At 43.7% G+C, this 23512-nt stretch overlaps 1 protein-coding gene across 2 annotated transcripts in view; it reads left to right on the top strand.

Annotated features, from left to right (window-relative positions):
* GPC6 (glypican 6) overlaps positions 1-21782 on the top strand; it is a 1121471-nt gene extending 1099689 nt beyond the window's left edge. For both annotated transcript variants that reach the window (XM_086709530.1, XM_025924536.2), the window contains 2 exons: positions 13221-13396; positions 17356-21782. In XM_086709530.1, the coding sequence (XP_086565656.1) occupies positions 13221-13396; positions 17356-17558 (379 nt within the window). In that variant the 3' untranslated portion in view covers positions 17559-21782. The remainder of the gene's footprint in view (positions 1-13220; positions 13397-17355) is intronic.
* Positions 21783-23512: the final 1730 nt, after the last annotated feature.

Below are 23512 nucleotides of genomic sequence, written 5' to 3'. Positions count from 1 at the left end.
GAAATCTTAATGACTTTATATTTAATACCATAGTAAGTAGATAACCCATAAAGACTTGTTGAATTACATTTAATTGAAGCTTTGCTCTCATTCTCACCCAAATATTAATTGATGTAGAACATATGAGAGATTTTTTTTTAATTCCACTGAACTGTTTTGTAAGTTGAAAAATCCACTTGTAATGCAGATAATAACTATTTTTCCCTACATTTGAAGTATGGATTTTCAGGTGATAGGGCTTCTTAACAGTTTTGTAGGAAAGAAAGAAAAGAAAGAAAGAAAGAAAGAAAGAAAGAAAGAGTGAGTTATTCCTATCAAAGAACTTGGTTAAAAAAAAAAAAACTATCAACAAGTGTTAATGGATTATGGAACAGAGGTGCCTATTAGCCTCGATAGAGCTGGTAATGGTCTTGAGCTCCTAACTCAAGCCTGCTTGATGAGGCCACTGGCAACCCAGACATTTCTTCCTCTCTTTATGTTTTTCTGAAAATTTTTAATGGTTTTTATTTATTTTTGAGAGACAGAGTGCAAGTGGGGGAGAGGCAGAGAGAGGAGACAGAGGATCCAAAGTGGGCTCTGTGCTGACAGCAGAGAGCACGATGTGGGGCTCGAACTCATGAACCATGAGATCATGACCTGAGCCAAAGTTGGATGCTTAGCTAACTGAGCCACCCTTTATGTTTTGTCCATGTGACTCCTATAGCCACATGCTTCCTTGCATACCATTTCCTTGCCCCTCTCATCCTAAGTATTTGACCCAACTTGTCTTCCAACACCCATATTTCTCCTGGCTGTTTTTGAACACCACTCCACAGCTCTCTCCCATACTTCCTTGATTCAGGAGCATAACTATTTCCCATGTTAACATTTCTGAAATCAAAATGACAACTACCATGGATATGTCCATTTCCTCCAGTATGTCATAGTTTCCCGAATAGCTGTTACTAAATGAGTGGCACCTGTTGACATTGATGATGACTTTATTTTTTATTAAGTTTTATTTAGTTTGAGAGAGACAGAGATAGTGCAATTGGGGGAGGGACAGAGAGAGGGAGAGGGAGAGAGAGAGAAAGAAAGAGAGAGAATCCCAAGCAGTCTCCACGCCACCATCACAGAGCCCAACATGAGGCTCAAACCCACCAAGCTGTAAGATCATGACCTGAGCAGAAACCAAGAGTCAGAGGCTGAACCAAATGAGCCACCCAGGCGCCCCGACATTGATGCTGACTTTAAATAGAAAGAGCAAGATACACATAGATGTGGCTGCTATGGCAGCCGCTGGGTGAATCTGCTGTATTCAGATAAAGGCCAAGGGTCTGGGCGCAGTGGCTCCTCTAGAATAAGAACGCCCCCCTTCATCTTCCTGCTCCCGCCCTGAGTCATTGCTGGCAGATCTCACTCTGCTTCAGTAGCTAAGCAGGTCTGGAAACAGGAGGTGAGCTAGAGGGAAGAGACTGTACCCTTCAAGGGGAGGAAAATGCTGGTGTGCCAACGTCCTGTCAGCACTTAAATCTCCATTCTGTCAGAAAGACTGGTTCCCTGCTTCCCTTTCCCTTGCCAATGTTTCGGCACAATTTAAAGACCAGGTTGTAAATTCTAAAGCAGTTCTTCTCAAATGTTACTGTGCCGGTAAAATTCTTGGGGCACGTGGGAAAAACGCAGATTCTGACTCAGTGAGTCTGGGCTGGGACCTGAGATTCTGCATTTCTAACAAGCTTCCCGGGGATGCCGTGTTGCTGATTCAGGGACTGACTGCACTTTGAGCAGTGAGGCTTTAAGACAGAGTTGCCAAATTTGGCACAGAACACCAGACACCAAATGGAATACACTTATGCTAAAAAAAGGATTCACTGCTTATCTGAAATTCAGATTTAACTGGCAATCCTGTAGTTTTATCTGGCAGCCCTACTTTAAGCCCCTATTAACATGTAAGATACTCCCTTTTTCAGTTCACGCACACACCTCCGGGAGCATGTTACGATTTGTTGTTTTCTCTTTGCCTCCACGCATAGCCCTGATGTTTCCTTTAATGGGGCTTTCCTTATATTAAAAACAACAACAGCAACCGGGCCAAGGAGGTCACGTGGCTCAGTTGTAACGTCAGTCGCTGAAGGTAACAGGCGCACAGGCCAGGTTGAAGTCATCTCGACAACGAATAGCTTAGGCTTAACCTGCGCATCAGAGAGAATGTTAAGTTGGAAATGCTACACAGCCTTCACAATGCAGGGTATTGTCCACACAAAGCCCTGGTCTCCTATGAAATGCCCTGTGGGCTAAGGATGGGTACTTTGATTCCCTGGCCAGTACTTGACTCGATTAATGCCTTCATTCATGCTGCTAAAACAGACACATCATGGTCTGGGTGGCTGACGCAGAAACTTATTTCTTGTAGTCTGGAAGCTAATAGGTCCAGACCAGGGTGCCAGCAGAGTTGGGTTATAGTGAGAGCCCTCTTTCACGGCTTGTAGAGAGCTGCTTTCTCTCTCTGCCCTCCCACGGCAGAAAGAGGGTTCTGATCTTTTCTTCTTCCTCTAAGGGCACTAATCCCATCATGGAGGTTCTACTACCTTCCCCCTCACCTAAACCTAATCACCTCCCAAAGGCCCCACCTCCTAATACCATCACTTTGGGAGTCGAGGGGACACAAGCATTCCGTCTACAGCAGTTAGTACTCAGATTCGCATCCTCCTTTGCCAGAACGGCTAGCAAAGAATTTTCCTCGGAATTCTCAGCAGTGTCTGCCACTCAAGAAAAGCAGCCTAGGAGGCATCTTCAGTGACCGATGGGAAAGCAAGTGTGCAAATGTAACTTCTTCCATTTCTCACTTACCTAAGCAAATTCCTAGAGAGAAATGAGAGACGATGCAGCCACACTGACTCAACTCGGACAAATAGGAATTGAAAGGAAGTTAGTAAGTAAGGGAGGAAAATCGATAATAATCTAGAGGTCCACGGGGGAAAACAGTAAAGCGTCGTTGTGCGGGTTACAAATCTAGGCCTCCTAGTGGCCAAAATGAACAAATCAGGAGACTATAGATGCTGGAGAGGATGTGGAGAAACGGGAACCCTCTTGCACTGTTGGTGGGAATGCAAATTGGTGCAGCCGCTCTGGAAAGCAGTGTGGAGGTTCCTCAGAAAATTAAAAAAATAGACCTACCCTATGACCCAGCAATAGCACTGCTAGGAATTTATCCAAGGGACACAGGAGTACTGATGCATAGGGGCACTTGTACCCCAATGTTCATAGCAGCACTGTCAACAATAGCCAAATTATGGAAAGAGCCTAAATGTCCATCAACTGATGAATGGATAAAGAAATTGTGGTTTATATACACAATGGAGTACTACGTGGCAATGAGAAAAAATGAAATATGGCCTTTTGTAGCAACGTGGATGGAACTGGAGAGTGTGATGCTAAGTGAAATAAGCCATACAGAGAAAGACAGATACCATATGGTTTCACTCTTATGTGGATCCTGAGAAACTTAACAGGAACCCATGGGGGAGGGGAAGAAAAAAAAAAAAAAAAAAAGAGGTTAGAGTGGGAGAGAGCCAAAGCATAAGAGACTGTTGAGAACTGAGAACAAACTAAGGGTTGATGGGGGGTGGGAGGGAGGAGAGGGTGGGTGATGGGTACTGAGGAGGGCACCTTTTGGGATGAGCACTGGGTGTTGAATGGAAACCAATTTGACAATAAATTTCATATATAAATAAAAAAAAATAAATAAAAAATAAAAAACAAAAAACAAATCTAGGCCTCCTAAAGTTCCCAGAGACCCTGGGAGGACATGTGCGGCCATCTGTCACCCCTGAGAAGGGCACTGTGGGCAACCGGGTGGCGGGGGCGAGCTGGGGGCACAGGAGCTGGAGGAGAACGACAAGATGGAGACAGGAAAGAATGGGCTCAGCAGGCGATAAAACTTGTATATGGTTAGCATATGCAGGCTGGAACTTTCCACGTAGCAGCCACAGAAAAAATAAAACCCTCGTGGTGTTCCTATAGGCTCTTACTTTGGGCTCCTATAGAGGCAAATTCTTACTTTTTTGAGACCGTAGCTATGTCAAATTACATCATCTGTATCTTCCTTAAGGATTGTTTCCGCTTCATGGGGATCGTTTTTCTAAGGCCATAGGAGTTAAGAAGGAAAGATTAGCACGGGAGATGGTGGAGGAGCCAGAAAAAGGCAACAAAATGTGAGAGAGGCCAGTCTCAACAGCACATGGAGTTCATGATGGGACACGTGTTGTTTCAGAATCGCCAGGGTTTCTGCAGTCATTTCCGGATTCCTCCCGCCCCCTCTTAAAACTACCCCGCAGCTTCCTGCTGCCCCTCCTTGTAAGCCGTTGTTTAGCCCTGAGTGTCTAGCGTTCCTGAAAGTGCCTTCCGGAAGGAGGCAAACAAAATCCTGGCTGAGGACGAGGATTGATTGGATCGGTTGAAAACAGAGCATTCGCGGGGAGCCTGTGCTGGTTTTTAAGGCCCCCGGTCCCCGCAAAAATAACTGGGTCCCCAAGGAAATCTTTCCTCGGGCCGGGAGGTAAATACAGTAAATTGTAAGAAATAGGAAACCTAGAGAAATCTAGAAAACAGATCAGTCACTCTCACCAGCCACCGAGTGGATTGACTAAGCCAAGAAAATAGCAAGTCACGACTGGGTACATTTGAGCAGATGCAAGCGGGATGAAATGATGCATGGTGATGAGAAATGTGTCAAAGACAGTGACCTGGCAGATCTGGCAGGACAATATTGTTTTAGTCTGATTGCAGAATATGTCCCAAAGCACTCTAGCTGCATTTTAAAGAACTGTGAGTATCTGATGTATAAGTAAGAGCCTATAGGAACCCAGCCAGGCAACCACGTCAGGAAGGTGGGAAGTCTGTCTGGGGAGAGAACTGGAGACTGTCACACCCAGCGTTCCCGGGCGTGCACCTCCCTTCTGTGCACACCTGGGAGGGAAGACCCCTTGAAGTCTGACTCTCCTGGGGGAGGGGGGCGCTGCATGCACCTCCCGCAAGTGGTACAAAATGCAGCTACAAATACCAGGAAAGGAGCATGTTGCTGTCAGCCGCTCAGCAGCCCTGACACCTGGCACGAGGGCCTTTTGTCCTGTGCACGCTGGAGTCCGCTGCCTCTGGTTCTACGAAGGAAGAATGGATAAGAGGGAATCTTGCCAACGAGCAAAGAAGCCAAGTCCAAGAATGTAGCTTGTACTCGCTGCTGCAGTCAGTGAGCTGTGTGTCCTTCAAGGGTCCCCGGTTTCGTGTCATGCGTTCTCCAGCTAGAGGAAAGCCACAATGAATCATTCTTCTGTGCAGGGGTCTAGGCTTTAAAAGTCCCAATTCTGACGGTCCCTGGTTGACTCAGTCAGAAAAGCATGTGACTCTTGCTCTTGGAGTCATGGGTTCCAGCTCCACATTGGATGTAGAGATTACCAAACTAAATAAATAAACCTAAAAGTCCAAATTCTCCTGCCATCAGACATTCCTATGAAACAAGCCTGGCATGGGAAAAGCCATGTCAACAATTTAATTTTCATAAGAATGCATTAGAATTGTGTAGTATGTTAGATTTTTAAGCATTTTCATATACTTTCACTCAATATGTCAGTTTATGGAACAAATAAGGTAAGTATTATTCATGTAAATATAAAATATATAATCATATAAAGTAGCTAAGTCACTTGCCCACGATCACACTGCTGGGTCCCAAAGGATCTCAGGTCCTAGGTCAGTCTCTGCACCTTTGACCGTATTTCAGGGTCACGTCCCATTGAAATACCTAATGTCATAGACAACTCTAGCTTAGCAGCCTTCAAGAATGTCTGAAGCCACTTTAGTCATAAAGTCACAGTATGCTTTGAGTAATTTCACTTTCCAGTCAAAACAAAAACAAAAACAAAAAAGGAAAGGGGGAAAGGAAACTATATCAAGAACTTCAGAAAAGTTACACTTAAAACTGAGATTTTTTTTTTTTTAAATTGTGGTAAAATATACATAACGTAAAATGCAGCATTTTTACCACCTTTAAATGTAACAGTTCAGTGGCATTAAGTACATTCACATTGTTGTACCCCATCACCACCCACCATCCACAGGACTTTTTCCTCTTCCTACACTGAAACCCTGAATCCATTAAAGACTCGTTCCCCACTCTTCCCTCTCCCACCTCCTGGCAGCCACCATTCTGTTTTCTGCCTCTCTGAATTTGACTACTCTAATTACCACATAAGTGGAATTGCACAAGATCTGTCTTTTTGTGTCTGGATCATTTCACTTAGCGTGTCTTTAAGGTACACGCATGCTGTAGTGCATGTCGGGATTTCCTTCCTTGTTCAGGTGGAGTGGACTGTACATATAGACCACACCTGGGTACCCATGCATTCGTTGATGCACTCATGGGTTGCACCCATCTTTTGGCTGTTGTAAATAATGCTGCTATGAACAGAGGCGTAGCGATCTCTGTTCCAGTATTTGCTTTCAATTCTTTCAGATTGAAAATTCCAGAGGTGGAATTTCTAGATCATATGGGAAGTCTGATTTTTCAAAGAACCGCCATACTGTTTTCCAAAGCGCTGAACCATTTTGCACACCCTATACCAAGCACAAGAATTCCAATTTCTCCATGTTCCCAAGCCTATGGACGGTAGCAACTTCAGTCAGGAATGCCAGCTCTGCTGGCCTCGTCACACATCGCTCACAGCAGGCTCCGTAGACATTTCTGCAACCAGCACCCCTATTTATGGCTGGGTCAGCTCTTGTGGTTCTTATTATGATCACAGGATGCACTTCAGCAAGACACCATCAGGGTACTTTGAGGAACAAGATGTATTACTTACGACCTGGAGAGGGCATGGCACGCTCAAGGGCCACACAGCAAGGTCAAGGGGAGCGGGGATGACCTTGGGCTTTACCTTCATTTGGGTCTAAGTGTGGGGTGCCTGGAGTTTCTCAGGTTCACTGTTGATTGGCTAATTTACTAATGTAAAACCTATGTGTGGGAATTAGGGCATGGGAAGGGAGATGTGGGTCACTCAAGCAGTGAGTTCTCCAGGTTTCCGAGGGCTTCCTGAAAGGGAACCTTCATGGGTGAGAGCAGTCTAGCCCCTTACCTGGTTGTTTTGCTAGTGGCTAGTGGCCGATATGTTGACTCAAGATGCGTGTCTTTGAAATGGAGGCCTGGACAAAATCAAAAGCTTACACTCCACTCTGCATCCTCACCAGCACTTGTTATTTTCTGTTTTGTTTTGTTTTGTTTTGTTTTGTTTTGTTTTGTTTTGTTTTGTTTTAAAATAATAGCCATTCCAAACAGATGTGAAGTTTAAAACTTAGATTTGAAGAAAGCCTCTGAAAGAAGTTCTGGGTACCACAGGTTCACAATCCCTTCTCTGAGATCCCTGTGACCATATGTGTTTCTGAACTCGAAAATTTTTTTTAGATTTTTGGAAAAAAAATCATCAGAGTGCATATACCATAGGCTGCAACTCACAATCAAACACATTAAATTTCTGCAAGATGTATTACTATTCCCACTACAGTGGGATAAGTGAAATGTATGATTAGCCTCATTTCAGATCAGATCAAGTTTTACTAATAAGGAGATGGCAGGAAAGAAGGAAAAAAAAATTTCAGAAATTTTTTCCAGACAAGGACCTGTATTAACATTCTACTATTTCATAAGACTCTTAAACCCACAGGAATAAATGAATACGTAGCTTAGAATTAGAACTTGCTGGCGAGACATGGATTGAATGCAGCTCATTTGTGACAACGAGCAGGACTGAATCCGCTTTTACCTTTCTTCTTTTTTAATTTTTTTAATGCTTTATTTATTTTATTTTATTTTATTTATTTTTTTTTTTGAGAGAGAGAGAGACAGAGTATGCATGGGGGAGGGGCAGAGAGACAGGGAGACACGGAATCCGAAGCAGGCTCCAGGCTCCGAGCTCCCAGCTGTCATCACAGAGCCCGACGTGCAGGTCGAACTCATGAACCACGAGATCATGACCTGAGCTGAAGTCAGACGCTTAACCGACTGAGCCACCCAGGTGCCCCCGCTTTTACCTTTCTCTGTCCAGTGTGCCTTGTGTCAGGAGCAGGAGAAAGAAGCATCTGTCTTAAAAACAAACCCAGGCCAGCACCTGGGGACCCCAGCCCCCCCCCCTTCCTGCCCTGGCTTCCACTTGGCTCCTGCTGACCCCACAGGGTACCACCAGGCTAACCTTCCTTACAGGTGTCTCCCTTCTCAGACTTTTACTGGCTTTCAAATCCCGTTAAGTCTTGAGAACTGTGTGTCCCTTTCCCCCACTGTGCAGCTCCTTATGCCAGAACAACCATCAGCATTAATGAGGTGATAAATACAAATACAGGTAGGTTAACATGACTGTCCTCCTGGCAAGCCCATTCATAGATCAACTGAAAGGAGTGATTTTGAATGGTGACAATGACAGGCACTGTGGCTGGCCAGTGGGAACCTTCTGTAGTGTCAGGCAACAGAGGGTGACAGAGAGTGTCACCTCTGCCAGGAGAGTCCCAGCACAGAGCCTGAAGCCACCCACAAGGTTGAATGTATAAGTGCCCCCCACCCGGCCAAATTCCTACGGGACTCTTTCACCCTAATCGGCTCTCACGTGTGGATGTAATCAAGGGGGCCTGTATCCACAATATGAAATGAGATGTGGTCTTAGGCCATTCGAGCTGCTGTAACAAAATGACACATCTGGGTAGCTTATAAACAACAGAGGTTTATTTCCCACACTTCTGGAGGCTGAGGTCCAAGATCATTGGGGCACGAGCGTGGTCAGGTGAGAGTCCTCCTGTGGGTTGCAGATTTTCAGCTGTGTCCTCACTTAGAGGAAGGGTTGAGCTAGCTCCCTGGGGCCTCCTTCATGAGCTCTGCCCTCGTGACCTAATCCCCTGCCGAAGACCTCACCTCCTGAAACCATTACTTTGGGCATTAGGTTTTCAACATGTGAATTTGAGGGGAACACAAACATTCGGACCCTAACAGATGTGGAAAAAAAAAAAAACAAATTCTGCAAAACTACTGAAGATCGAGTTCCTCTACATGCTCTTGTAAAATAGAAGGTAACCCAGAGTGGGGACTCCATGCTTGATTGTTCACGGATGCCACCTGCTTGCCACACCCAGCAAGAAGCGTGACATGACAAACAATGACGCCCTGTTACACCTTCCAATCTGTCCTCATTTCCGGGTTCTCCTCCCGCCGGGTAAATGTGCATCCGGCCTTGGAGCCCGGGTTATCTGTACCAAGATCCTGCTTCCTTTCCATGTCTCCCCAAACTGTCCTGGTGTGAAAATAGAATGCTGTCATACACGAAGAAGCTGGTGCCAAATCTAATAAAGGGAAGAATAGTATGGATTCAAAGATGCATCCATTTCTTCGGGCTATGAGTGTTTCACAAAGTGATCAAGCCTGAGTTCCGGGCTTCTCTGGATCCCTCAAGTTACACTCTGGACATCCATACGTTTGGCCTTAGGAGGTACCTCTGGAGTGACAAAATGGCCGTTTTCTTTTTCAACTGTGCCTTCTGTGTAAGTTTCCACATCGTATCTGAAGTTACCCTTTGAATACACCGAAAGGAGAAAAGGTTCTTGAGGACACAGGGGCATTGTTACTTGTTTTTATTGTAAGTGGCTGAGCATCGGTAGGCACAGTTAGAGGCTGGGTTTATTTGGCAGCGTCTCATTGTTCCTGGACGCTCAGACTCCCAGGGGGTCGCATTCCCATGTAAGCTATCGCAGGCGGCTGCTGATAAATGAGTCTCCGCTAGCCGCGCGCGCACAGCATCTGAAAGCAACAAAGCCTTCCCCTGACTCAGCACAGGTACTGCTGCAGGAACCGTCGTCCAAAATGTCGAGGGGCAGCCCCAGAACGGGCGGTCACCTTTCGGCCACTCTCAACTCCTGCGTCAGCAAAGGCTAGCCTGCACTTTCTAGCGTTCATTCCAGTGGGCTTTGGAATTAAGTAGAGCTCATGGAGCTCCGGATATATAATTGATGTCAGCAACAGTCAATCCAATGTTATATTTTAGGAGTCAAGTGCAGAATCTAACAAGAATTTATTAATACGCCAGATATAGTGAGAGACAACACAGAAGTTATGCTCTGCTGCAAAAATAAAGAGAAATGGTCCCCAAATTTAAAAATTTTCAATTAGGGCATTTTTTAGGGCAGTAAATACTGTGAAGCTTTGTGGAAAAGAATTTGCAATGTGCTCTGTGTGTTTTATTATTCATTACGTGGTGAACATTGTGAAGTCGATTTTGTTCAAAATATGGATGAAGATGTGGAGCTCATTCAGAGGACTTCTGATTTAAAATGGATAAACCAATTCATACACAGATACATCATGCATGAGATTTCAATAGCTGAAAAATGGCTTAAATATGAAAATCTCTCTGTGTGTTTCTATTTCTTCTTTTGGAGGCTGATGGATAGAGAGCCTTTGGTTTCCAGAACTTGGAAAATCACCTGCAGGAAGGGGAAGAATTTTAAGAGGGTGTATACTGTACAGGGATACGTAAGTAGGAAGGACAAAACAGAGGAATGGACATCTTCCCAGCTTACAGGGCACCACAGTAGAGGCAGTGCAGGAATGATGATGACTGCAGCGAGGCAGGGCGGCCCCAGCCAACGTGCCCCTGTCCTAGATGTCCTGATTCCCCTGAGATCTACTCCTCCTCTCTCCATCTTGGTCGGTGCCCTGAATGAGAATCTCTACAAACCACATCACCTGGGTGCCCTTGCCCCCTGGCTTCCAGCGGGCTTCTTCTGATGGGAGGCAGCACGTGGTCAGAAGGAGGGACTAGAGAGGTCAGGGCGTCATTCCCCGGCTCCCTCCCCTGAGTGGCCTTGGTTTGGCAGGTGCTGCATCATTTGGTGGCCGTCTGTGACTTCAGTTCTTGCTCATTCTGGTGGCAGTTCCTTCCCAGGGGCTCTCCTGCTGCTAGCAGCCTTGGGGTCCTTTGTCAGCCAGCGCTGGTTTCCCTGTTCCCACCTTTATAAGCCGTCTCTTCTTCAAACTCTCTTTATTACCTCTTTGAGTGTGCCATCTGTTTCTTACCAGGACAAAGACAAGTATAGCACCTTTGTAAGAATTAGAAAAAGGCACCCATATGGGTACCTGAGGGTTCATTACACTGTTGTCTGTGCTTTGGTATGCATTGAAATGTTTGAAAATAAAACAATTCCCCAAAAGAAAAGCGTGTCCCTTTGGTGAATGGTGCCCTGCAGGTGCATAGCTTTGTGGAGATGGAATTCAGGCTGGATTTCAGCCCAACTCCCTCCCTGAGCAGGTGACTTTGTGCAGTGCACCAAATGCCCAGACGAACCTGGCAGCCCTCCGGAAGGATGAGCAGGTCTCTAAAAGCTGAAAAATATCTTAAAGAGGAAGTGAAGATTGACCTGGGTCTTTAAGGATATTTGGGACTTAAATTGGAAAGTGCCTCGCAGGCAAGGAAACCCTGTGGGACGGGCAGATATAAGATGTATACAGGTATAGATTCTGTAAGGCAAGGATTGTTGAAGGGATTGTTGCAGCATAAGTAGAGACGGGATGGAAACGGGCTTTGCTGAGCTATAAAATGTGAATTGTCATTTGTGATCACCCAGGCAGCATGGTGCGCTGTTTGGACACGTGGACTCTGAAACTAGACCTAGTGGGCTTAACTCGCCGTTTTGCCATCCATTAACTCTGTGACTCTGCACAACTACTCATCCTCACTAGGCCTGTTTTCTCTTTTGCAACATGGGGATAAAATAGCACCTACCTCTTAGATTTGCTCGGGGGCTGAATTTAAAAATACACATGAAGGGGGGCACCTGGGTGACTCAGTCGGTTGAGCATCCGACTTCTGCTCAGGTCACGATCTCGCAGTTGACAAGTTCGAGCCCCACATCGGGCTCTGTGCCGGCAGTTTGGAGCGTGGAGCCTGCTTCGGATTCTGTGTCTCCCTGTCTGTCTGCCCCTCCCCCGTGCATGCTCTGTCTCTCTCTGTCTCAAAAATAAATATAAAACACTGAAAAAAAAATACACGCGAAGGGCTTAACACAGTGCCTGACAGTAAGTGCTCGGTAGGCATCAGCTACTGTCACCAAAAGCTTTCAAGCAGAACAGTGACATGAAAGCAGTAGCTTGTGAGAATCAGTCAGACCGTGTGTGCAAGATGCGCCACAAAGGAAGAGGCGGGCGGGGAAGTCAGTCTGAGGCTCTGGTACCGTCTGCACTCGAGGAGGTGAGGCTCTGGTACCGTCTGCACTCGAGGAGGGACACGGGAAATGAGACAGAAGTAGCAGGTGCAGGGAATACTAGGAGAAGAGTTAGAAGGGGGGCTGCGAACAGGCAGGTCACGAAAGTGAGGAGTCAGACAGGGCTCCAAGCACTTTTCTGAGACCTTTAGTCTCCACTGGTCTAAATGCACAAAGGCAGCGTGGGCAGTCGACATCAAGGAATTGACAGTTAAAAATTTTTAGTACCAGTAAAAGGAACATGCCCTTTTATTACCAGTGAGAGAATTAAAGAACCATTAGATTTTACCCTTCTCTTTCGCCCAATATCGAACATTAGATCCAAGATTTTATTACAAAATAAAAACCCTGATGGACGCTTCAAACGTTCCAGCGCTCACTGGTTGCTCCTCGAACTTTCCAAAGATGGGTTTTTATATCCAGAAGTCTCTTCTGATTAGAGTCTGAGGTTGGGCCTCTTCAGTTGAGAAAGAGCATCCTCGTGCAAGAGAACTAAAGAGCCTGTATCATTTACAAGTTCGGTTCTTAGCAAAATTAACCAGAGAGCTGAGGAAGCTAACAAGCCCTTGACTTCAGTATCTACCATTTGGGATGGAGGGAAGAAAGTAGTTAATTTTAAGAAACAACTTGTCTAAGTCTGCAACTGAACGTTCCTTTGTAGGCAAGCCTCCCTGCATATTCAGTATCATTTTAAAAACGACTCTGAAACCATTTTTTTATAGCCCTATCTCCCTCTGAGAAAAGTTACTCCTTGTTTTCACTTTTTGGGTTTTTTGGTGTTTTTGGTGTTTTTTTGTTTGTTTGTTTGTTTGTTTGTTTGTTTTGTTTTTTTGCAGGAGCAGAGCCAGTTGTTGCCAAAGCTCTGGCCCACTGTCAGAGACAGCACAGCACAACCTGGTACCGAAACCCCTCTTGCCTCACGCTGATCTGTTCTCTTTCTGTTGACCCTGCAGATACTTGCCTGAGATCATGAATGATGGGCTGACCAACCAGATTAACAACCCTGAGGTAGACGTGGACATCACACGGCCCGACACTTTCATCAGGCAGCAGATCATGGCTCTACGCGTGATGACCAACAAACTAAAGAACGCATACAATGGCAACGATGTCAACTTCCAGGACACGAGTAAGGAAGTCTTTACCGGTGCCAGTAACTTCCATAGTGAAGATAGGTGGTAGATTATGCCACAGTTTTCCTTCAAAAGCAATGTACACCTGTAATCTTATGTCATTCTTGCCCGATCTGCAGAGCTGTTTATGGTCCTTTGGACAGAGGGCTCTGATCCGCAGCTTAGGAGACAGCTTAGGAGACAGTTACTAAAATCCTAAAATCATAACTGGTCTTTTTTTTAATTTTTTAAATGTTTATTTTATTTTTGAAAGAGGGAAACAGAGCATGAGTTGGGGAGGGGTACAGAGAGAGGAAGACACAGAATCTGAAGCAGGCTCCAGCCTCTGAGCGGTCAGCACAGAGCCTGATGCAGGGATCAAACCCACAAACCATGAGATCATGACCAGAGCTGAAGTCGGACGCTAAACTGACTGAGCCACTAGGCGCCCCAAATCACAACCGGTCTTAAGGATTAGTTGCGCTGGATTACATTCAGTGCTACCTAAGCTAAAAGTAAGTCTCATCTGCCAGTTGATCTATTAACGATAAAGTAACAAAGTAATGTTTTCATCTTCTCCTTCCCCCATCATCATTTACATCTCTACCCCAAACTCCTGTCCACTCCCCCAACCACCAAAAGAAGAATGTCCTGAAGATTGCTCAGACAAGGCTAGGCTGGAATCCCTGTTTCACCACTGACTGACTGGGGTCTTAAAATTATATCTTGAGGGGCGCCTGGGTGGCGCAGTCGGTTAAGCGTCCGACTTCAGCCAGGTCACGATCTTGCGGTCCGTGAGTTCGAGCCCCGCGTCGGGCTCTGGGCTGATGGCTCAGAGCCTGGAGCCTGTTTCCGATTCTGTGTCTCCCTCTCTCTCTGCCCCTCCCCCGTTCATGCTCTGTCTCTCTCTGTCCCAAAAATAAATAAACGTTGAAAAAAAAAAAATTTAAAAAAAAAATTATATCTTGAGTGTCAGGTCGGGTCATCAGGAAGTTCATTTGCAGCCATCTGTAAAGGAACTGAGATCATATCTCATGTGCCGTGGATTCAACTGCATTAGCTCTCTCTCTGTCCGGTCACTCCCATACATGAACCATGGACATTTGTATCTGGAATATTGAGAGAAATAATGAAACGTTAGTGCAGTATTACACATGACTAGTTTATTAGCTATCACAAAATGTCAGAAGTGATTGGAAAGACTAATAAGTGAACATGAAGTGAAATTTGGAGTTTGTGTAAGTGATTTTAAGAAGCATAACTATAAAAATTGGGGGGGGGGTGTTTTATTGTTTTGGGCTTTTTTTTTTTTAAAGATATGTGTCCTTACAGAGAGTTGTTAGGAAAAGATTTCTGGGACATAAGCTGTGGAGTCACCAGTGTCTCTGTAATTTGGTCACCGAAGCAAAAGATGATGCTTGTGTGCTTGAATTAATGAGATAGAAAGAAACAAGTTACAGATGGAAGATACGAAGTCATCTAAGTGTTAGCCATCATCCTACTGAGTTGTCCCCTGCAGAAAATTTGTAGTGCTTTATTCCACTTTAAATAACCCAAAAATTAATTTTCTAAATGCAGGCTAATGGCCAACCCACGAGACTTTCTTGCTGTAAACCCCCTGAGAGTCCTCCTATTATTTCTCTAAACCTCTTCTTCTTCAGAAGAGAACCTTCCACAAGGTTTTGAGCCTTTGCTGCTTCTCCCTTGCTCCTCCCTTAGCTTCGCTCCTCTGAATGCATCCGTCGTCTTCTCTATCTCATGAAATGCTTTATTGTCTGGAGAATGACTATAGGAATAAATAATTCAAGAGAACGTAAGAATTATTTGAGGCTGCCCTTGCTTCTCTCTCCTCTCTGACCTAAAGAGGTTATGCCCATGTCAATCTGCAAAGCTTAGGGAGTGTGCCTGAGAAGAGATCGTGCCCCACTTTCCCTTGAAAGAAACTAAAAATTAGCAACAGTTCAGAGCATCATTTAGCTCTAACCCAAGCCCCATACTTGGCCCCCTATTTTAGGATAGTGTCTGTCATATAAGCCATTATCACATCTTATAGCCATCACCCTTCCTGCTTTTGACATTTTAAAAAATCGCCCCTTAAATTCCTGCGTTTCTGATTCCTTTTCAGAAAGAGATGGGGCCATTATTTCTCTCAGCTGGAATCTCCTGTCATTATTTGCTTGCCACGTTTTTAATATTCTAAATCACTTTAATAATATCTTTGTAAAGGTTATACTACTTCTTGTTCATAACACCAGTGTTAAGAGCAATTCCCTTAGCAGTTCTGATATCTCTGAATTTAATTAATGGGCATTTTCCCCCTCATAAAGGCCAAAAGAGAAATCCTAGAAAATATTGAGAACCTGGTATAGTGTAATCAAGTGATCTTACCTGGTATTTAGATGTCCCATTAAAAAAAAAAAAAAAAACCTTGTGGTGAGTTGTGCCATGTTTATTCAGGGGGACATTAGAAGGGTCCCTGCATTACTCTGATTTTACTTAATGTAGCATCTAACAGTCATGATGGTGCCAGCATTTCAGGAGCAGCTCAACCCTCCCACCCTTGTTTCAGGCCAATGGGGAGGAATTTAGCTCTATTGACTGAATCTTTGAGCAAGTTGGGGAAAGAGTAAATGTCATGACCAGGTTTACAGTTTCCTGAGTCCTTCCAGGAACATTATCTCACGTATACCCCCTATTGATTCTGTGAAATAGATAATGAATGAATATTCTCCTTTTTACAGGTGAGAAAGGAGAGTCTCAGTGAAGCTAATTGGCTTGCCCTAGTTCACTTCAATAAAAAAAAATGGCAGGTTAACACCTAGGTCCTTCTTGCTGTAGGAACCATACTTTTTTTCTATCAGGCATCTTTGCAAGCACTGGGTTTGGTGCCATCCCACATTTTATCAGGGTGCCTTCACACAAACTCTGAGAGGCAAATGTTACTGTCTGTCTCTGTTGAGCTGAAGAAACACAGAAGCTGAAGATACTTCCCAAGTCACCTTTAATTATTCGACAAGTATTTCTTGTGCATCTGCTGCCTTCTAGGGACCATTAAAGGCAACGGGGATCCAGAAGTGAACCGTATACACCACACACAGTCTCTACCCTCAACGAGTGTACATTCTCATGGAAGGCACAAGAAAACAAGCAAGTTAGTGATACAATTGCACACGGTGATCAGTACTTTCACACAGCTAGTGATTAATGGAGACTGAACTGGGACCCAGTTCGGAGACACAGGGTTGTGAAACAAGAAGGAACCAACCCGTGAGAAGTGGGAATACAGCAGGCCCAGAAGGCATGTTGGGCAAGTGGGGAAGATGTCACGCTAAGAAGACATACTCCGTGGGCACTTGGGTGTTAGTTCCCAGCAGGGAATGGCAAACCTTTTCTGGAAAGAGCCAGTTGTGAAATACGTTCAGCTTTGAGGGCCATACATGAATGTAGAATTAGACAATGAACGCATAAGCGAATGGGGGCGGCTACGTTCCAACATAACCTCATACGTGGACACTGAGATTTAGCGTTCACACACACCCTATTTATGTGTCCCAAAGTATCATCCTTCATTTTCAAACACTGGAAAATATAAAAACCATCCTTGGGTTATGGGCCCCGCACGTACAAGCAGCTAGCCATAGACCTCAACCCTGACCCAGAGAAGTTGGGTTGACATACCAGCATCAGCCAGAAGAAGAAGTACCTTTCGAAAGCCAACATGGGTAGGCATGGCCTCTTGTCCGGTTCAGGTTTCACACGTTTCTTAAGTTGGGTAACTGGATATCAGTCAACCCTGTGTCTCAGACATCTATTTCCATACGGTCTCCCCGCCCACCACAAACCTGCCCGCTACAAACAAACCCCTTGCGGCAGTTGAGGGCAGGGAGGCCCTTCCAGAACCTGGCCCGCATCTAGTGTGTGCCCCTACGCCTTCCAAGCTGTGGTCTAACTGTCTTTTTCAATCTGCCCACGCCAGGCGATGAATCCAGTGGCTCTGGGAGTGGCAGCGGGTGCATGGACGACGTGTGTCCCACGGAATTTGAGTTTGTCACCACCGAGGCCCCCGCTGTGGACCCCGACCGGAGAGAAGTAGACTCTTCCGCAGCCCAGCTCGGCCACTCCCTGCTCTCAGGGTCTCTCGTCTGCATGGTCCTGGCACTGCAAAGACTGTGCAGATAATCCTGGGTTTTTGGTCAAATGAAACTGCATTTTAGCTATTTGAACGGCCAACTCCCTTCTTTTCTTACACTCTTGGACAATGGACCATGCCACACAACTTAACCGTTTTCGATGAGAAGAGAGCAGGACTGCACTCTGCCTCCCTTTCCGTTTGCCCAAAGAGTACCGGGTGCCAGACTGGACTGCTTCCTCTTTCCTTCAGCTATCTGTGGGGACCTTGTTTATTCTAGAGAATTCTTACTCAAATCTTTCGTACCAGGAGATTTTCTTACCTTCATTTGCTTTTATGCTGCAGAAGTAAAGGAATCTCACGTTGTGAGTTTTTTTTTTTTTTTCCCGTTTAAAAAAAAAAAAAAAGTCAGGAAGAAAATAATTTTCCTCGTAAAATCAGGCCAAACCCCAAGACAACTGCATTTTCAACAAAGGAGCAAACAAGAGAGAAAAATAAAAGAGTGTTACCATTGTGAGGTCGGCATTGCCAGCCGACTCCCAGTGTAAGCTTTTCTGTGATAAATCAGGTTTGCAAAATGCTTTGGGAGAGAAAGTTTGAATTTTTTCTAATGTGGTGAAAATACAGTGTTGTCTTGGAGGTACCGTCTTGCACTCTGTCCACAGAATACCAAACTGATTTGGGGGTACTGATACTAAATTTAGAATTCCATCTTTAATACGAGAGCAAAATTGCCACGACCCAGCACCTCTCTCCCACCTTGCCCGATTTCAATTTCAGTGATGGCACCATTTTCCTTAATTCTCTTGATGTCTGTCCGCTGTATCCAATTGGCACAGATTTTTCTCTTCATCTCCAGTGACTAGTGGAGGCTCCCACCAATTCATCCTCCCCAAGGGTCTCAATTGAAAATAATCTTCAATGAAACAAGAGCTTTGCTTTAGCCACAGGTTTGACATTAATTCGATGTTTCTGCCCCTGGGCTCATTACGCTCCCAAAGAGTTCTTTTCATGAACTTACAAGCAATTAGATCCAATTGTGAGTGAGTTTTCGTTTTTTAACTATTTGCTTTGTGGCAATTGGTTTCTGCATCACAAGGGCATTCTCTTACAAAATAACTCACAACAACAAAAAAAGTCAAGACAAAAATATATATATATAGTATTGACATGGAGATTTCTTTCACTTTTTTAGTCTTAGTATGATCATCTATTTTTATATCTCTCTATATATAAATCACAGATTTTAACTTCTTAATTCCAAGCTCAGGGTTGACACACCTTTGTAACGAAAATGTTTTGTCAACCAGCTCTTCTTGTTCTGTGCTGCTCAGAGAAGGGATTCCTCAGTGGTCTGTGAGCACCAAGAATCAAGAAAGAGAACTTTTTACGTCTCTAACTGTCCGTTTATTAAAAGTTTGCCAGGGCACATCCTTTTTGCATGAGCGTGCTTTGTCCTGGGTGCTGCAGACGGTACCGAGCTCATGGGGAGAGCCATGGGTGTGCAGGACTGTACTGGTGATGGGAACCGTATCAATAAGGAATGTGGTATACACACAAAACCATCGCTTTCATGTACGCCTTCAGCCTAGAATTCCGCTTGGCACTTGGACATACGACCTAACTCAAGAGGCCACTGTAGAGCCACAAGCCTAACTGACCCACCAAGTGTACCAAAGCCAGGCCCTATGCTCCCCATGTTAGAGAGAAGCGAAATAAACCAAACTGGGGCTATGTTAATACGGTTGGCTATCCACGTGTTTCTTGGTTTTTGTGATGATCTGGGGTTGGGAAAAGTAATGCTTCAAGACACCATCGTCTGCCAGTCACATTTTATTTAACCCATTGACAGAAACGGCACGTAAATGGTATCTTTCGATCTTCGCTCTCATCAAAATTATAATTAGTTATTGATTTAGTCATCACATTTAAGTAGAACACATGCGGCACAATAGTATTAAGTATATTTGAGCACTTTTGCAAAACTGAAAAGTACTTAGAAGCATCTATTGCTATTTTATGCCTAATGAAATATGAAAAGTAGGATTCTGAGAGACTTTGTGGCATCTTTTCATTTAAATCTTATGAAATTAACACCTAATCTAATTCAGCATTGCGCACGTCTAGAAAACCATCCATTTCACTGCCAAACTTCAGCTTCCTATCACCAATTACACAGAAAACATCTCTATGAAGGACCGATCATTCAAGTTGCTCATTCCATCGTGTGTTCAGAAATCAGTATTGTCTTTCTCCAATAATTAAGGTGCAATACAAATTAAATCAATCTTGATTTTCCAGAATATATGAGTAATAACTTGTTTTTATGGCTTTAAACTCCAGGTCTTTCCTTTTTTAAATATTTCTGCATCGTCTTCTACGAAATAGATCAGAATGCCTTGTTTGCTTTGCGCTTTCACCCCCGAAAGGTTTTGTGCATGTGTATGAATACACATTATAGTAATGAATGTGAACCCATGTTCCGTACACATGAAACACACAGATAATATATAAACGCCTGCTCCAATTGTTTCAACACCTTCATATCGATAGTATCCATATTGGTGAGATATAGTGATCCATAAGAGCCAGGCAGAGAGCTGAAATGACTATCAGTTAATGATGCCACAACATCGGTCACTTGCATGGATGTGGTCGAGATATTCTTCAAATTGTACTTCCTAGTTTTTATCATCATCCAACTATGTTGTATGATTTTTTCAGACTAATTTAACATGAGGCTTTTTCTGTCCTAAGGGAACTGGTTTAATCCGGTTATCCCATTTCAGTAAGTATTTTGACATTCCTCCTCGCCCTCCCCACCTCCTCTGCCAAATTAATTTCTCTCATCTCACTATAGTGATAGGGGATGAAATAATGCTCCGTGATTTCTCCCGATCTGCCCTCATTTACTTTGATGTCTCCTAAATTCTGTAATCACATCACAACCTCTGTTATGAGTAGGGAGGGATGGGCTCACTGAAATCAGACACTAGAAATTGTTGGGTGATGCTCATAACCGCGAACACTTAGCTTATTGAAGTGCCTCTATTTACATGTTCTTTAGTTATAATATGTATTTTTCTAACAGAAATACACGTCTGTAATTGGTGTATATTATACTTTGTATATGTTATAACAAAAGCTAAACAGAGGCTAAAGTCTTTAGCAGAGAAGAATGAATTGCAAATTCACCAAGTAGAGCTCTGCCTAGGGTTCTGTATTGAAGGACAGCCGTGACAGCCTTCTGTCACTTTCGTGGAGATCATGTCAGTACTTTGATTAGAGCCATCATAGAACGACGTCAGCACTGGCAATCGGATTCCCTTACGGTGGTTTACCCGGATAAGTAGCTGGTATTACCCGCTTTACTTGTAAGGGGCAATATTAACAAAGTAGTATTTTCGTCTACACTGAAAAACACTATTAAGTAGTCATTATAAAAGCAACCTTCTATAAATCAAACACATTGAAAATATTGTTGGACACAGAGCCCTGATATTTAATTTATATTCCCTGCTGCAGACATTAGCCTACTTTATTCTTTAGCCATTACATACATGTTTTGGCTACACACTGAACACCAACTAAAGTCCCCAAGGAGGAATAAAAACTTAGCAAATTCCTGAGTTGTGATTCTTTTATTGCTTCTCTTTGCAAGGCTAATTTTCAGGTGGTTTGATTAAAGGGAAGTGTTAGCAAATGTAAGTTTTGACTCACCCAAAACTTGCAGAAATACAAACTCATTTTTAATTACCTACAGTCACGAATAGACCTGACTTTCAACTTAAAAGTGGGTGGGGGTGGGGTGCAGTTTAGCTTTGCCAAGAGAAGAGTAAAGGAGACCATAACCTATACATTTGCAACGTGTTTCTCCTTGGTGGAGATATTAGCCAGTGTTTAGTTTCAGGCCAAGTTATACAAGTAGAGTATTGATTTGTATGCATTCTGGAGCCTTGCTACATCACGGTTTGCTACGGCACGGGACTCAGCCTAGCCTGGGGCCATTTGAACCTCATTCAGAGTTGAATAGTTTCTGGAATCTTTGACATCGTCTTGTAATGAGGTACTTTCATGAGAAGACACCTGAAGGTGCGTAACAGTGAGGTCTCTGTGTGCATATGCATAATATATATGCAGGACAAATGTGTGCACCAATCAAACCTGAAATTTTATGTGACTGTCAAATGAATATTACTTGGGTTAAGATTTTTCATTTCTGATTTGGATAGAAAATTGCTATTAATCTTGTATTAAAATAGTTTTTAAAAATCTACCGGTGCCCTTTCTGCATTTTCTTAATTATTGTCACGGTCTAAATTTCAGAGTTTTTGAATTTCTTTTTGCTTGAGACCTTTTTAGAAACTGCAATACTAAAAGAAAGAAAAGGAACCATCGACGAAATCAGCACCACTCACCTCAGTATGCTTGGCATTTGAAATCATGAACTTTTAGAACTTGAGAACTTTGAAGAGCTTTCCGAATGTGTATGGAAGATGCTATATCTCTCTTCTTTTGTATTGGTTTCTTCTCTAAGATAAAATTCAGTGGCTTGACAACTGATGTCAATACTCTATCACTGAGGTGAGAAAAGTAAGATGATATGTGAAAAGACTAACCCTTTCCAAATTCAGCAAGTCGCATTGATTTTTACATTTCTACAAGTTTCCGTGCTATCAGGAATGCTAAATATTGTGTAACATGCTAAAGATTCACTTAACAAATATTTATTAAACTCCTACTCTGTGCTAAACCTGCTCTAGGTACTGATCACGGTTGTCAAAAACACCAGTTGGAAAGTATTCATTCTTTACTACAGTTAAATACGATTACTACGAATACCTCACTTCTTTCAAGAATGCTCTTTTAAATAAAGGAAACCATATAAATAAAGTTATCAGCACTACTATGTTTAACTGTTAGCAATATTATAATTTAGCTCACATTGTTGCTATTTTGGTTCCTAACGAGAAAAGTGATTTCTACAGAGAATTAAGGCATTTTAGGATAATTCCACCTACAAAATCAGAATGTAACGAATTGTGTTTGAAAATAAATTGAATCCAATTTCATGGAAAGGAAAAACATCTAATGGTTTCGGGGAAAAAATAATAAAACCACAGAAACTTTTATCAGGTAACAATATTTATTTTATTTTATTTTATTTTATTATTTTTTTTTAATTTTTTTTTCAACGTTTTTATTTATTTTTGGGACAGAGAGAGACAGAGCATGAACGGGGGAGGGGCAGAGAGAGAGGGAGACACAGAATCGGAAACAGGCTCCAGACTCTGAGCCATCAGCCCAGAGCCCGACGCGGGGCTCGAACTCACGGACCGCGAGATCGTGACCTGGCTGAAGTCGGACGCTTAACCGACTGCGCCACCCAGGCGCCCCTTATTTTATTTTTTAATGCTTATTTATTTATTTTTTTTTAATTTTTTTTTTCAACGTTTATTTATTTTTGGGACAGAGAGAGACAGAGCATGAACGGGGGAGGGGCAGAGAGAGAGGGAGACACAGAATCGGAAACAGGCTCCAGGCTCTGAGCCATCAGCCCAGAGCCTGACGCGGGGCTCGAACTCCTGGACCGCGAGATCGTGACCTGGCTGAAGTCGGACGCTTAACCGACTGCGCCACCCAGGAGCCCCTAATGCTTATTTATTTTTGAGACAGAGAGAGACAGAGCATGAATGGAGGAGGGTCAGAGAGAGGGAGACAGAGAATCTGAAGCAGGCTCCAGGCTCTGAGCTGTCAGCACAGAGCTGGACGCAGGGGCTTGAACTCACGGACTGTCGAACTCACAGACTGAGATCATGACCTGAGCTGAAGTTGGATGCTTAAAATGACTGAGCCACCCAGGTGCCCCAACAATATTTATTTTAATTTGCTCTTTGGATAAACAGACTGAGGTATAGTCAAAATATACTCACCAACATGAAAGATGGCATTGATTTTTAAAACACCAATTTGTAACATATTAACAATAAGACATGGAGGGTTG

Source organism: Puma concolor, chromosome A1, assembly GCF_028749965.1.
Source record: "Puma concolor isolate L17-30 chromosome A1, mPumCon1.1.hap2, whole genome shotgun sequence".
NCBI classification, from domain to species: Eukaryota; Metazoa; Chordata; class Mammalia; order Carnivora; family Felidae; genus Puma; species Puma concolor.
The sequence above is the reverse complement of the archived record's forward strand: the minus strand, read 5'-3'. Positions and strand labels throughout refer to the sequence as shown.